The following is a 14359-nucleotide window of genomic DNA, read 5'->3' as shown; positions in this document are numbered from 1 at the left end:
ACCCAAAGGTGGTGAACTTAATCAAAAGCTCATGAAGTAGGATAATTATATATAAAATACTTTATGTATATGCAAGTACAGACAATAATAACAATATCTTCTAATAAATGCATTCAATAATTTCAGCCTAGTATACGACTTGACTTCCAACTACTGACGAGAAAGAGCAAAAAATAATGAGAAGCCGATGTGTGCAACATCAAGCAAATAAAATCAAATCAAACACTTGTTATCATAATGTATATTTATTCAAAGCATCTGATTCAGAGAAATAAGCCACTAAACAAATCTGCAACACAGAATTGAAAATATATCTCGCAATAAATTGCAAAACAAGGCATTGATATAGTTGGTAGAAAAATAAGTTAAAAATCCCCGATGTGCCAGTAAAAAAATGTTTTTCTTTAGCACTGGATTAAATAGACCTGTTGGGTGTATAATTTAGCTCTTATTTTTGCAGTAACACATAATTCATATAAGAAATGAATCCTTGCAGCTGTGCTACTGTCAGACGCAAATCTTTGAATGCAACTGACATTTGTAAACTTGAGTCATTGATAGCAGGAGTCTAGCTGAAGCTCCCCTGTGGAACAGGGATATTTTCATGAAGGTATTTCATGCTTCCTTGCTCAGAGAAGTCCGCCACAGTATGACCTTCTCCTCGAAGAACCCATTTGGTGGTCAGTAGACCCTCTAAACCCACTGGACCTCTGGCATGGATGCGTGCTGTGCTGATTCCCACTTCGGCACCTACAAAAAAAAATCAAAATAACTCACTCAATTTGTGTGGTATTCACTCAACACTATGATATTGCACGAAGATTGTACAAACCTAGACCAAAGCGGTAGCCATCAGCAAACCGAGAGCTTGAGTTGAAGAAGACGCAAGCACTGTCGACTTGCTGCAGGAACTGTTCAGCTGTTTCTTCATTTTCTGTGACAATTACATCCGTGTGGGAGCTGCCATATTTATGGATATGGTCCACAGCCTCCTGCATGCTATCCACCACTTCAATGCAGCACTCCAGATCCCCATACTCTGTGCGCAAGGACTTTACCTCGGATGGGCTGAATGTTAAATAGGATGCAAACCGAGGTCCAGCATGTATCTTAACCTGAAAAAAGGAAAAAGGAAAGTTATAGTCATTTTCATGATAAAATAAATAAATGAAGCATGGAATTAAGATGTTCCAATTGCATGATCTTAAATAGACAGAAATGACCACATGCATCTTACATGTTCTGTCCTAAGCATATCGATGATCTGGTCAAACATTGGTGTTCGTAACAAGTCTCTATGAATTAGGAGGGTTTCCATTGCATTGCAGGCTGCAGGGTAGTCACATTTAGAGTCTCGGACTGGAACAAATGCATACAGAGCAAAAATAAGTGCCTTCCCTATCAAAGATTTGGGCACGATTTGATACCAGAACAATTAGACACAAATGCAACACAAAAACATTAGCTGGGAATTGAGTGAAAAAATGACATATTAAGTCTCCATACCAATGTCAATGGCTTTGTCAATGCTTGCTTCACTGTCAATGTAGACGTGACAGACACCCTCGCTATGACCCAGTACTGGAATACCCTTAGCTGCTCTCTGAATATCTCGCACCAATTGAGATGAACCTCTTGGAATTATCAGGTCAATGACTTTGTCCAATCTACATAAGTCTTCCACTTCTTCTCGAGTGCTAACCTGCATGGGACAATCAATGGAAAAACATGATCAGCATCATCCCATGTAAAAAAATAATGTCTCAATATAGTATATCATTTAATTAAATCTTACCAGTTGGATAGCATCTGTGACGCCATGAATAGAAAGTGCTTCCTGGGTGAGTTGATGCAGAATTCTGTTGGTGTTTGAAGCTTCCTTGCCACCTTTAAGCAATAAAGCATTCCCACTTGCAATAGCCAAAGCAGACACCTGTGAAATACATTAAAGAAATATTGTAACTAAAGCATGATCATTTTTGAGAGACAGTATTATGTGTGTGTATTGTGAACAATCCCTACCTGTGGAAGACAGTCAGGGCGGGACTCAAAGATAACCAGCAAAACACCAATAGGGACAGTGATCTGCTGTAACTCCAAGTTGTTTGCAATTCTGGTTCTCCTGAGCACCCTTCCCACACTATTATTGGAGGAAACAGCCAGCTGGCGAAGTCCAATAGCAAGACTGTTAAGTTTAGCTGTAGACAGACTCAGTCGGTCGATCAGTGCCTGGGAGAAACGACCTAGGAGGAATTTAATGAATAAAAAAAAATTAAAATGCTATTTTTGAAATAACATAAGCTGTGACACTCTAAACTGACAACTTCCAACAAAATATCCTTGCTTATAATAGATTCCAAAATCAAACAAGTTTGAAAGAACCACACAAACTTCTTTTTTTTTCTTAGGGAAATGATGGTGATTCAACTTATTTGTTTGGTCAGCTTTACCTGATGATGTTGCCATCTCCATGTCTCTCTTGTTTGCACTGAGAATCTCATCCTTTTTCTCAGTAAGTAATTCAGCAAGACTGCAGATGATTTCTCCTCTCTGGAAAGAAAAGAAATCTACAGTATTTGTAATGCTGTCCTTAGATTGTCCAAGTATGTGTACTTTATCATTTATCTGACAATTTGCTACTTTTTCTCATTAAAACTGAAATATAAATTTCTAAGGAGAAGCACACCTGCTCTGGCAAAAGCGAAGCCAGCGTTCTTCCAGCGTGACGGGCCATCTCTGTCTGCTGCTCCACAGTGGGACCTGATGGCGATTTAAGTACCATTCAAACATATTCAATGAGCTCATTATGAAAATACATGATTTGTAAATATGAGAAGTTTAATTTTCTTTTATGTATAGCAACCTGCTGGTTTTACTTCTGAGAAGAAGGTGCCAACTTTCTTCCCTTCCACAATATCTGTGATAACATGTCCTGTGACTTTGGGATCTGTGCCATTGGCGATGACCACAGACGACCCGCCCTGTAGTGCCCACATGGCTGCTTTGACCTGTATAAGTAAACATAGTTAAATTTAACCATGATATATATTTTTTTTAACTAAAATTTGTGTTGAAGCTTTGCATCTAATGTATCAACCTTGGCCTCCATGCCACCAATGCCAACTCTAGACTTGGTTCCATAAGTGATGGACTGTTGGTCTCCAGGATAGAAGATATCAATGAGTTTGGCATCATCTGTTCCCGGAGGGCTGTCATACAGACCTGTAAAAGAGAATTCATTTGTTATGTTTATTTTAATATGCCAACAGTGCAGTCTATGTATTTAAAAGAAATTGATAAAATATTACAAAAACAAAAGAAGGATTATTAACATTTAAAACAACCAGCAATCTGGTAATTATTTACCTTGAACATCAGACAAGGCAATTAGCAGGTCCACTTTCATTTCAACAGCTAGACGGGCAGCTAAGCTGTCATTATCCTTAATGCTTATTACCTGAAATGCATAAAATCATTTTTAAAAAATGAGCAAAAGGACAGCAATAATAAATAGGAAGTTATTCAGTAAAAATCCAGCAAATCATAGCATTGTCAGCATACTCTTTGCATAGTACCAACATTTTTGCCCTGTAGGTCACTGTTGGGAACAGGAGGAGGCACAACAGCATCATTGGTATTGATGATGGGAACTATGTTCATGCGCAGAAGTTCCAGAAGTGTGCTGTTAAGGTTTTGTCGCTTCTGCTCGTCATGAAAGTCCAAGTTTGTAACTAAAATCTGGGAAAAGAAAAACAAGACATTAGCACTTTAAAACAGCTCCGATTCAGTGGATCAAAAAAAGCTCAAGGTCCTACTTGTGCAGTACAGATACTGTACTGGGTGAACATAGCTTCATACAATGCCATCAGACCACTCTGTCCGGCAGCTGCACAAGCCCTTGCCTCCAAAACTGGAATTGCCTGTGAAAGAAAAAACACTGGTGAAAATGGCTATGGTACATTTAAAAAAAACACTTAAAATGAAATTAAAGATCACCATTTCTTTCAGCTGATTTTGGTTAGAATGCAAAGCTTGTCTGACACTTTGAGAGAGCAGGATTTCATGTCGCAATCTCTGCTTCCCAAATGCCACAGCGCCACTGGTGACAATCATCATCTCCCTGCCTTGATTCTGCAGCATGGCCACCTTAGAAGATCCAACAATAACAATGACATAAAAAATGAACAACTTACCGCTTGCCAATACAAAGTCAGCAATCAACAATAGTAATCGTCTATTACCTGCTCAACAATGGAAGCCAGGCGCCCAAGTGCCAGACCACACTCATCTCCCCGTGTCACCACAGCACTCCCAAGTTTCACCACGATGCGTTTGGCTTGCTTCAACTCGCTCCGATGGGCAAAAGACTTTCCATGGGAACGCAGGTGTGAAACTGAGTGCACATAAGAAGCACAGAAGTTAGCAATTTATTGATCTATACTATAAAGTGAGCTTTATCCTTACATTTTTCTTGGGAAAATGTTCTTATAGGTGCAGCATTGACTTTTACTTGCCAGATTCTGTTTGGCAAGTAAGAGCACGAGTGAAGTCTGGCAAACATGGCCCCAAAACCTAAAATAAAGGAAAAACATAGACAATGAGGAGTACATTTTTATATGAAGGCAGCAGATGATGTAATGTTGCCTAAGATGTACTTTATGAATGAGAAGTACATTAAACTATGGCTTGATGATCCGAGAACATGAACCAATGGTTTTATGGTCATAACATCTACTGATTGGAAGTTGATTGTGGTGATGGACTGCTAAAAATAAAAACTACTGACTCTAAATTTAGACACAGTAGATAGTGTTAATGAGACTAGATCTTTTCAGGCTGTACATTATACTTAACATGCAATGCTGCAAATTTTAGCTAGCTTAGCATTAGCTTTACAATTTATTTTTGCCTATAAAAGATGCCGATCTTGCAAATAAGTCAAAAACCACATTGAGGAAATGGGTCCTTACCTCACAATACCCAAAAGTGACAAAAAGAGATGAGTAAACTTCTGGGATAAAGACACGTCAGCCGGGCTGCCACATCCACAGCCCACGTTGCTGGTTTGTGACAGGACTGCAATTCACTAAATCGTTTGCGTCAACTTTGTCTACGGAGCAACGGAGAAACGCCTGGTGAATCTTTTAAGCGTACGCAAAAATAGTCGACAATGGGCGTTACTACAGTAAGGGACACTATTCACCTGCTCAGTTCAGCATAGTATAATGAAAGTATCTCAAAGGCATAGAAGGGCATAGGGCAGGGGTAGGGAACCTATGGCTCGGGAGCCACATGTGGCTCTTTCCAAGGGTGCATATTATTATTATATTATATTATTATATATGGTTACCTTTTGGTTCTGAGAGTGCCTCTCACGAATTAACATTAGAAAATATGAATTGTTTATGGCTTTCTCTGTCAAAAAGGTTCCCGACCCCTGATCTAGAGACTAACAGTAGACTGACTCATGCTGTGGTACAAAACAAATGAAGTAATGTGATATATAGATACTAAATAGATCTAGTTGTTCTATAGACAGGCTGGACCATATCAAGTTAAAGTACTGTCCAAAAATTGTTTCAAATATGGTTTCTCAAAATAAGCCAAGCCAGGAAACAGTAAATATCATCAGATCTTCAGTAATGTGACACTGGGTCACGTGAGTGGCTGTCCATGTAAAAAGAGGTCCGTGAAACATTCATGAGCAGCGCAAGCAGCACAAGGTATTCATTCTCATGAAGCTACCAAAACACCAAGCAGAGCTATGGGAACTGTTGAAGAAACTCTGAAGTGCCCTGCCTGCCAGGATTTATTTACAGATCCTGTGAAACTGCCATGTGGACATGACTTCTGTCTGACCTGCATCCAGACCGTCTGTGAGGAGGGTCCCCTTTTTTGTCCAGAATGTCAGATCCTACTACCATCCAGCCTTACATTGGAAATAGATTTGAGCCTTCAAAACAGGGTGAAAGAATTCATGATGAAAACATCAACAGAAGCCAAATCTTCGACTATTTGCTGTGACCACTGCATAGAGACACCGTCAGAAGCGATTAAGACCTGCCTAACCTGTGACGCTTCTCTGTGCCAGGCTCATGCCCTGTTGCACCAGCAAAGATCTGCCCTTTGGGATCACACTGTGGTCGATGTGACACAGGACCTGCTTTCTTTCAAGTGCAAAGAGCACCGCGATGAGCTTAAGCTCTTTTGCCTGGAGGACAGAGTCCCTGTTTGTTGTCTATGTGTCCTAGTTGGCACCCACAAGAATCACAGAGTTACCCAACTACATGATGCTTGCATTGACTTAAAGGTCTTTATTATGTTTGCCATGTCATCTTTATATGCCACGTTAACATTTCCTGGAATAATCTGTATCTGTCTTTAGAACATGTTGGAGACAACTGTGAAACAACTGCTGCAGATGAGATGTGAAGCAGAGAATGCCATCAAAGACTTGGAGTTCATGTATACACAAACTGCGGTACAGTTACTGTAAAATACAAAATCTTCTTTTTTATGGTACGTCATCTTTTATCATCTAATGGTCTGCATGCAGAATTCATCGGCAGATTTCAGAGAGAGAATCTCAGACAAGTATAACAGGATTCGAGTTGTGCTGGATGGTGATGAACGTCTGATGATGCAGATCATTGATGCAGAGGAGGAATGCATGAGCGAGTGGTTAGAATCCCAGAGAGGCATAGTGGAGGCTCACATCAAGGAGATTGATAACCTAAGAAGGTCCAGTAAATTACTCCTTCAGGAAACTCATGACTTGACCTTCATACAGGTACTGGCGACATTAAATCTTTGTTTTAGTGTTTTGGCCTTGCCAGATGTGCACTAGAATAACTTGCTTAATTGTTCTTGTTTTTTTCCACAGCAAATCACTGCACAAGATATGTGGTGAGTATGTGTAATTAGTTTGTCAATTTTGATAGTTCACCAGTAGTAATTGTTCTGCTGACATTTCTGTTGAAATGTAGTGACCCTCCAAAGTTAACCCCCATTCAAAAATTAGACAAAGAGCTGTGTGAACCTGACAAAATGAGAACAGTAGAGAAGCTTGTGGATGAACTGTCAGTGGCTTTGTCTCAGTATTTTCCCCGAATGTGGTCCTGTAAGTATCTTTTATTTACATACAAACCTGTACATGATATGTTCCCAATTGTTTTAAATACATGGAAAATAGAACAGATTTTATTTCATTCTTTAATTCTGCACTGGTTTATAATTTGTCTTTGCAGATTTAAGTTGTCCTTCTCTTGACTTAAAAACAGCCCACCCAAAGCTGGAGATATCCCAGGATGGTAGACAAGTGTGCTGGGGAGAGCAACCTTCCGGTGGTCCTCCAACAACTCGGCCCTACGATTCTCAATACAGTATTTTTTCCGAGAAGAGTTTTACTAGTGGCCGACACTACTGGGAAGTCATTGTTCAGGAGAAACCATACTGGCTAATAGGCATCACCTCTGGTCCGGTCATAGGAGACCTAGATCTGAAGCATTCTGGCCCGGGTGTGAATAAAACTTCCTGGTGCATATACCATGGTGAGGGACAGTATATGGCATGCCATGACACACAAGAGAAACAGCTAAATGTTGGGAAGAAAGTTAGAAAGCTGGGCATACTGGTAAATCTCCCGAAAGGGGAACTGTCCTTCTACAATGCGGACACGATGACGCTGCTTCACTCTTTTTGTGTGGAGTGTAAAGAGCCCCTATTTCCATTATTAAACCCCTGCATTGATGTGAATGGACTAAACAGGCAACCCCTGACTATGTTTTGGATTAAGGACCCCTGGGACTGGAGTGTCAACACAGATGGAGGTGATGAGACATTTTCCAAATTGTCATAATATTGAATAAAATCATGTGCAACCAATCTTATGCTATATAATTGTGATACAACATTTAGTTTTTGTGTTTTATTTAAGCTTTTTACAGAATATGTTTCTTCAGACAGAGTACACTGTAAATAACTGAACTATTAATTTGCTTGGGCATATATATCAATGCAGTTCACAGATTTGATGACCTTTACATTGTTGCCCCAACCCCCCTTGGCTATGGAACTTCAGCACTTTTCAGCACCAAGGTCAGCGACTCTTGTCAGTGTACCTTGCAGATGCGACATAGAAAATGTACCCAATCAAATTGGAATATACATTTATGTGGCATTTCTTTGTGTGTGTATTGCTGTTCACCTTAACAAATCACCAAGAAAATATTATTGGATTCTAATTAAAGGAATAATTTCTTCTCTTATGTATTAAAAAAAACTATATTTCATACATGTATCTGTAGGGCGACCTATAAACACGTTTGTTATTTGTAATTACATGTAGTGTCCAAAATAAATCAAATGCACAAATATTAAATCCAGACTCCATTGTATCATCAGCCCCAAAGTTGTAATACAGATGCTTTTCAGTCAGAGTATCCCTGAGTTTTTGATTTGATCCAGTCCAGAAAATGACTGACCCGTGCATAAACCCCAGGCTTATTCTTGGCTCCACATTGGTCTCCCCAGCTGACCAAACCATAAAGAACATGAACGTTGTTCTGCTCACAGGTCAGTGGTCCCCCCGAGTCACCCTGAAAGGACAAGTGTCCACACTCATTAATCAGCAACCACACTCAATAATCTAAATTAGTCCCATTTTTGTTAAATTTAGCATTTAACCTCTTCACTTACCTGGCAAGAGTCAACTCCTCCTTGTAGATAGCCAGCACAAAACATAGTATTATCCAAAGAGGAGCCATAAATTTTACTCTCTGAGCATTTCTCCTGGTTGATTAGTAGAACATTGGCCTCCAGCAAATGGTTGGAACCATAATCAGCTGCAAATATAAGGCGTAATGAGACAAAGCGTGTGACATCATTGATTTAGGGTTTACAAAATATTTTGAATTGAAACTGTACTTTATCACTTTAACAAATGTAAATTGGACTTACACTCTTCAGTGGCACCCCATCCAGAAATGGTACATTCCTCGCCATCAGCTATGGGGCCATCAGGCAAACAGGCTGCCTTCACAAACTGGGTCTCATTGGCACAAAGACCATCTGAGCCTTCCAGTCGCAGCAGCGCTACATAAATGCAAATGTACACTGTTATCTTAAACATACACTTATAGTGTTACCCAGTTTTTACACCAATAGCAAAGGTTTGATTCAACAGAGAAAACCACCAATAAGTGGGCGTTAACTGCGAAGAACAGAAATATTGCTCACCGATATCATTGTGAACTGATATTGGAGTCTCCCTGTAGTCCTCATGAACAATAGCCTCTTTAACATTAAAGACCTGTTCAGTGGGCTCATCAGCATCCAAAGAGAGCCCTCCCATAACCACCTGCATATCATTTCCCCGGTCACTGTTCAAACATAAATGTGACATCAGAAAAGATTGTAACATTTTCAAAAACATCAACACCTGAATTGCGCTTACACGCAGTGTCCAGCTGTTAGTATCCAGCAGCTTTCAATGAGAACACCCCCACAGATGTGACTGTATGGCCGAGAGGATTTCTTAGGTCTCACTTGCAGGGACACTTGCCAAGGCAATGCCCCCGGGGGTACCTTCAAACCCCCAAAGATTCGGGTCATAACTTTCTTAGGCTGAGGCTTCCCGCAGGTGCTGAATGGTTTTAAAGAAGCTACTGGAGTGGGGGTAGCTACGTCGGGTAGTGATGGCTGGGTGGGTTTTGGGGTTGGGGCAGGGGTTGCCTTTTGGGTTGGGACAGGTGTTGGCTTTTGGGTTGGGGCAGGTGTTGGCTTTCGGGTTGGGGAAGGGGTGGTTCTAGGAGGAGTTGGTGGTTCAGAGGGAGCCACTGGAACTTGGGATGCAGTGGGACTTGGAAGCTCACTACCATCTAGCATCAAATAAATGAAAAAAAACAAATGCAAATACAAAATAAAACATTTTTTTTAACTTAAAATTGAATCTTGTACACAAATTTTAGATCTATGAACCTTCAGGGCATTCATCTACATCACAGTAGTTCCACAGCAGCTTTTGACCTCTTCTGAAAAAACACCATGGTGTCAAGTCGCCATCTGGGTTTCTAGGGTATAGAATACATCTTAATTAGACCTTTTTTTTTTTTTTAGAAAGTAGGGCTATTCAGCTGCATCCTTTGGGAATAAGTTGACCTGCAGAAATTGTGTGGGCCAAGGCCATCGCTGTCTTCAAATGAGTTGAAAGGATCCGTTCCCTTTGCCAGGATGAAATGAGAATTCCAGTAGAGGCATTCGTCACCATCAATTGTCTCACTCACGGTACCTCGATACGACTCTCCATCATCCTCAAAACAGTCATTTGGGCCTAGGAATTATGACAATCAAACTTATTGTTTTAGTTAAAACATTTAGTATACCATAAACTTCCCACAATCTGGAACACATTTGGGTTAAAAACTGCTATAAAAACAATTGGAACTGGTAGACATATGTTTATGTGGAGATATTTTTTACTTCCGCTGTTGTGAAACTTACCAACATGGCAAAAACGACCTCTGAAACCTGGAGGACAGTTGCAGTCAAACTCGCTACCATTCTTGTTGCACTGTCCTCCATTTTTACATGGATTAGGCTCACAAAGAGTATCTGAAGAGAAGGGGAGTAAAAATATGATCGCCATATTTAATTATAACAAGCTTGCCATTTTTGTGAATTCTGTTAAACAAAGTATTGCTACAGCAGAAAAATACATGCAAATATTTCTGAATAAAACATTATATTTATCTTGTTAAAACATAAACACTATCGAATTCACATACTATAAATCAAACTATATAATAAACTTTTTTTACTACAGTATATGAATCCACAGTATATGATTCCATAGTGAAAGAAGAAATATTTTCTCACATGTTTTACAGTTTGGAGGTTGGAAGGGATGCCTGCATTTGCACTCATAAAAAGGTGCAGTGGAAGTCAGTACACATTCACCACGGCCACAGGTACCTCTCTTGCAAACTTTACGTCCTAGAATATTAAACAGGTTTTACATTGATTATTTTCACAAACATTACAAGCCGTATTCAACAAGTGTGTTTCTAACCTTTTTGGCACCGTCTTCCCTTGAACGGTTTTGGACATTCACATTTGAATCTTTTCTTTCCTTTCTCCTTGCATACGCCATTATTTTCACAAGGGTTTGGGTCACATTGGCCTATGAGATTTCGTTTGTGATGTAACAGGTTATTACAAACATTCAAAACTCATGGAAAGTAAAAGAGTTGTGTAAAGAGTTTCTCACCTGCCGGCTCTTGAAGGTCATAAAGCCATTCACTTGGGTCATCCTCATCATCCTCATCATCAGGAACCTCTCCAGTGAATCCAAAGAAAAAGTCTAAAAAATAATAAAATTCAAATAGAATACATTTGTGGCAATTGAGAATGTTTTTAATGGACCTACCATTAATTATATCTTGAAACTTTTCTCTCCTTTTTGCATGTTTTCCATGTTTGTGAACCCGGATATCTTGAGGGCCATTATCATGTTCATGGTCATGATGATGGTGATGATGATGATGAAGATGACGATGGCGATGGCGCTTTTTGTGCTTGCCAGGTTTTGTCTGTAAAAAGGCATCGTCAACTGATTGTGATTTGTTAATATAATTGCACCAACATTAAATCGCTTTGCTAGATATATCAATTTTATTCTAAAGACGTGACACAAAAACTGCACCAATAGTAAACAGGAAATACATACTTCAGCAGTGCACAGGATCACAGCAAGAAAGAATAAAAGAAAGATGAGCTTCAGGTTCATGATGGCAGCAACTCATACGACACAACAAAATGAGTGTGTAGGACAGTCCATTACTCTCAAACCACAAACCTTTGCACTTTGTCTGACATCTAACGGTCAATGACATTGATTTTTTTCTTTAGTTATGAGGATACATATGGAGTCACAACTCACTTCTATATTTATAGAGACATTTCTTTTATATATAAGGCTTCCCCGATGAAGCAGAAGCTTCACAAAATCATCCATGTTACTAAAAGAATGCATTTTGGTACCATAATATTCTTATTTGTTTTTTGTTACAGTACAAGCTAATAAAATCGTCAAAGTCTGCCCCTGAGGAAAGGTTCATTGGCAATGGATCTATTTGCTTGACTGTAGACTTTGGATCTACATACACAGCCTAACTTTCAAGATAAACTATGAGTACTTTTTAAACTCGCTTTACCCCAAGCTGAATGCAGTACACATAGAAGGTGGATTTTGCAAGTTATTATATGGATTCCTAACATCATTTCTAGCAGAATTTTCAATATGATTAAACTGCCTTGTAAATATGCCTTTACTCTCTAATTACGCTCACCACAATCTCCAAGCAAAGATGGTGACGTTGCACTACAGATGACAATAGGTTTTGCATTTGTTCCATTGTGGGAGTGGCCTGGACACAAAGCCAGGTGCAGGCTGTTAGAGAAGCTCCCTGCACAGAAGCAGAATAGCGGTGACATATCATCTGCGCCAAGAAAGGTCACCGACCCGGCTGGGAAGTTACACAAAATACCAATCCGACAAAACTGTTTTGTGACAATCAGTCGGCTCGGCACGCCTCGATGCCAGGCTGTATACTCCCCGTCAAAAAACTCCACACACCATGAATCATCTCCTCGCCCAAGCCAACAGTCCTCAGCGTCCCCCTTTCGTGGAATGCTGGGATAAGTGACACCCAGCTCCCAGTAAGTCTTCCCAGTGACATCCAACTCCCAGTAATGACGGCCAAAGCTGAAGCTTTGCAAGCTGATGACATTAAGAGTGGTGTCAAAACGAGAAGGGTTGTCGGAAAGTTCTTTGCTCCTTGCTTCTGTGTAGGTGACACTGTCACCTTTGGGGGAGATGAGAAGGTTGGGGTGGGCCGTATCTGGATCCAAGCACACGTCACTGGAATCTGAAGATAGATATTTGATATCATTTCAGTGAAAATGTACAATTGAGCTCCGTATAAACGGGTGCTGAAACTAACAGCTTTTCACAAGGTTCCTCATAGTAGGAGTGAGGGAGGAGACGAGTAAAAGTATGTTGTTGGTGTAGCTGAGAATCTCCTCAGCTTTGCCGTCGTCCAATCGTACGTCGCAACTCTCTGAGCCATTGTGCAAACCTGAAACTGTGCTGGAGGTTGACCAGAAAGAAAAACATGTTAATACGAAAATATCATATAATAGTTGTATTTTGATTCCAGTCTGTAACTGTACCTGTCTATCACCTCTTCACTTTGGTGGTCTGACTGAAAAGAAGCAAGAAATTCAGCATAAAAAAGTTGTATATATTCAATTATCATTATCTACTATGTCTCTTTAGCAATGTTGTATTGACTTTAGGGGAGCTGTGTCCCCCCCCTATGAAAAATTCTCATTTCTGAACCGCTTCATCCTCACTAGGCTCCTCACGCATTTATTTTATCTGACTTTTGGTTTGCTGCACTGATTGGGATTAAAGATTAAACATATTCCAGCCTTATTTCCACATATTTAACAGAATAACAATGTACCAAGTTACCCATAACACAGTATAGTATCTCATGTTGCTTAATTTTGATTCAACAGACCTGTTGCTTATTCACCTTTAGATCATCACGAGTGTCCAGGTTGTCCAGTGTCACTGTGATTCCAGCAAGTTGTTGTTCAATCTCCTGCATTTGAGACAAGTTCTTCTCCATGAGCCAGTCTAAAGATGAGACGGCAGCACAATCCTCAGCCTCCAGGTGAGACAGTGTGGTCCTCAGGTTGTGGTCTAGAAGGACTTGGATCTCCAGATGCTTTGTTATTATGCTCTCCTTTATCGTAGAAGACTTTTTCTAAGGTACAAGCATTCATCAGTGTATTGTACTGCACATCTACAGTACAGTAAAATGACAAGATGTTGGATGTTTTTTGGAGATAACAGAATTTATTGCAATTAACACAGAAACATCAGCTTTCAACTCATCACAGCAGTCAACACAGCATACAGACACCATGAATTTAGCATGAGGTTTTGCTATTTCAGATGTTAAAGACGAGGTATGTAAAGTGGATTGAGTCACAGGGTGGCATTTTGGAACACTGGTCCACCCACACTTGCCCCGAGATACGAGAAAGCAAATGACTTTTTACAGTAACTGCTATTTAAATTAGTGAATGTCTTTTAGCTCAAGAATACTTTTGCATTGTTGACTTACAGTTATTTCCGACTGTTGTGCAGCCAGGCTCTTCTGTCTCTCTGTCACTAGTTCCCTCTGCATCTTAAGAATTTCTTGATGACTTTTTAACAACTCCTGCAGAGAATGGTTTAAATATTGGACATGTAACATGTTCCATTACAGTGTTCCCTGTATACTCTAAT

At 39.9% G+C, this 14359-nt stretch overlaps 4 protein-coding genes across 4 annotated transcripts; 1 reads left to right on the top strand and 3 right to left on the bottom strand.

Moving 5' to 3' along the window:
- Window positions 1–232: 232 nt before the first annotated feature.
- Window positions 233–5166, bottom strand: LOC144205149 (delta-1-pyrroline-5-carboxylate synthase-like). The gene is made up of 17 exons (XM_077729312.1): window positions 4971–5166; window positions 4465–4572; window positions 4242–4393; window positions 3997–4146; window positions 3816–3920; window positions 3580–3738; window positions 3367–3457; window positions 3098–3222; window positions 2864–3008; window positions 2687–2760; window positions 2451–2550; window positions 2023–2243; window positions 1796–1933; window positions 1507–1702; window positions 1238–1359; window positions 833–1115; window positions 233–750 (listed from the first exon to the last, which is right to left on the bottom strand). Exons 2-17 carry the CDS (start codon window positions 4559–4561, stop codon window positions 569–571), a joined length of 2340 nt encoding a protein of 779 aa, XP_077585438.1. The 5' UTR covers window positions 4562–4572; window positions 4971–5166; the 3' UTR covers window positions 233–568.
- A 15-nt stretch (window positions 5167–5181) lies between these two features.
- On the top strand, window positions 5182–8292 carry LOC144205153 (E3 ubiquitin-protein ligase TRIM62). Its single transcript, XM_077729318.1, has 6 exons — window positions 5182–6310; window positions 6386–6481; window positions 6557–6790; window positions 6884–6906; window positions 6987–7120; window positions 7248–8292. Exons 1-6 carry the CDS (start codon window positions 5765–5767, stop codon window positions 7856–7858), a joined length of 1644 nt encoding a protein of 547 aa, XP_077585444.1. The 5' UTR covers window positions 5182–5764; the 3' UTR covers window positions 7859–8292.
- LOC144205152 (factor VII-activating protease) lies at window positions 7913–11879 on the bottom strand. The gene is made up of 13 exons (XM_077729317.1): window positions 11726–11879; window positions 11426–11588; window positions 11267–11359; window positions 11069–11179; window positions 10876–10992; window positions 10501–10611; window positions 10159–10330; window positions 9979–10070; window positions 9455–9878; window positions 9238–9380; window positions 8959–9093; window positions 8698–8843; window positions 7913–8597 (listed from the first exon to the last, which is right to left on the bottom strand). The coding sequence occupies exons 1-13, from the start codon at window positions 11783–11785 to the stop codon at window positions 8430–8432; spliced, it is 1935 nt and encodes a 644-aa protein (XP_077585443.1). The 5' UTR covers window positions 11786–11879; the 3' UTR covers window positions 7913–8429.
- Window positions 11880–12034: 155 nt separating this feature from the next.
- On the bottom strand, window positions 12035–14335 carry LOC144205156 (putative E3 ubiquitin-protein ligase TRIML1). Its single transcript, XM_077729321.1, has 5 exons — window positions 14196–14335; window positions 13599–13832; window positions 13226–13262; window positions 13002–13142; window positions 12035–12926 (listed from the first exon to the last, which is right to left on the bottom strand). The coding sequence occupies exons 1-5, from the start codon at window positions 14325–14327 to the stop codon at window positions 12334–12336; spliced, it is 1137 nt and encodes a 378-aa protein (XP_077585447.1). The 5' UTR covers window positions 14328–14335; the 3' UTR covers window positions 12035–12333.
- Window positions 14336–14359: the final 24 nt, after the last annotated feature.

Source organism: Stigmatopora nigra, chromosome 12 (assembly GCF_051989575.1).
Source record: "Stigmatopora nigra isolate UIUO_SnigA chromosome 12, RoL_Snig_1.1, whole genome shotgun sequence".
NCBI classification, from domain to species: Eukaryota; Metazoa; Chordata; class Actinopteri; order Syngnathiformes; family Syngnathidae; genus Stigmatopora; species Stigmatopora nigra.
The sequence above is the reverse complement of the archived record's forward strand: the minus strand, read 5'-3'. Positions and strand labels throughout refer to the sequence as shown.

What these genes read in the sequence shown, in the direction of transcription:
- LOC144205149 (XM_077729312.1), bottom strand. Translation starts at nt 4,561, where the DNA reads ATGTTTGCCAGACTTCACTCGTGCTCTTACTTGCCAAACAGAATCTGG. An exon ending in AACATTTTCCCAAGAAAAAT is followed by an intron (nt 4,394 to 4,464) that starts GTAAGGATAAAG and finishes ATGTGCACTCAG; the next exon opens with TTTCACACCTGCGTTCCCAT. An exon ending in TCACAGATGCTATCCAACTG is followed by an intron (nt 1,703 to 1,795) that starts GTAAGATTTAAT and finishes TGTCCCATGCAG; the next exon opens with GTTAGCACTCGAGAAGAAGT.
- LOC144205153 (XM_077729318.1), top strand. Translation starts at nt 5,765, where the DNA reads ATGGGAACTGTTGAAGAAACTCTGAAGTGCCCTGCCTGCCAGGATTTA. An exon ending in ATGACTTGACCTTCATACAG is followed by an intron (nt 6,791 to 6,883) that starts GTACTGGCGACA and finishes TTTTTTCCACAG; the next exon opens with CAAATCACTGCACAAGATAT. An exon ending in ATCACTGCACAAGATATGTG is followed by an intron (nt 6,907 to 6,986) that starts GTGAGTATGTGT and finishes GTTGAAATGTAG; the next exon opens with TGACCCTCCAAAGTTAACCC.
- LOC144205152 (XM_077729317.1), bottom strand. Translation starts at nt 11,785, where the DNA reads ATGAACCTGAAGCTCATCTTTCTTTTATTCTTTCTTGCTGTGATCCTG. An exon ending in ACCTCCAAACTGTAAAACAT is followed by an intron (nt 10,612 to 10,875) that starts GTGAGAAAATAT and finishes CCTTCTCTTCAG; the next exon opens with ATACTCTTTGTGAGCCTAAT. An exon ending in GAGGAGTTGACTCTTGCCAG is followed by an intron (nt 8,598 to 8,697) that starts GTAAGTGAAGAG and finishes TTGTCCTTTCAG; the next exon opens with GGTGACTCGGGGGGACCACT.
- LOC144205156 (XM_077729321.1), bottom strand. Translation starts at nt 14,327, where the DNA reads ATGTTACATGTCCAATATTTAAACCATTCTCTGCAGGAGTTGTTAAAA. An exon ending in CACAACAGTCGGAAATAACT is followed by an intron (nt 13,833 to 14,195) that starts GTAAGTCAACAA and finishes CTTGTACCTTAG; the next exon opens with AAAAAGTCTTCTACGATAAA. An exon ending in AGAGGTGATAGACAGGTACA is followed by an intron (nt 13,143 to 13,225) that starts GTTACAGACTGG and finishes CCTCCAGCACAG; the next exon opens with TTTCAGGTTTGCACAATGGC.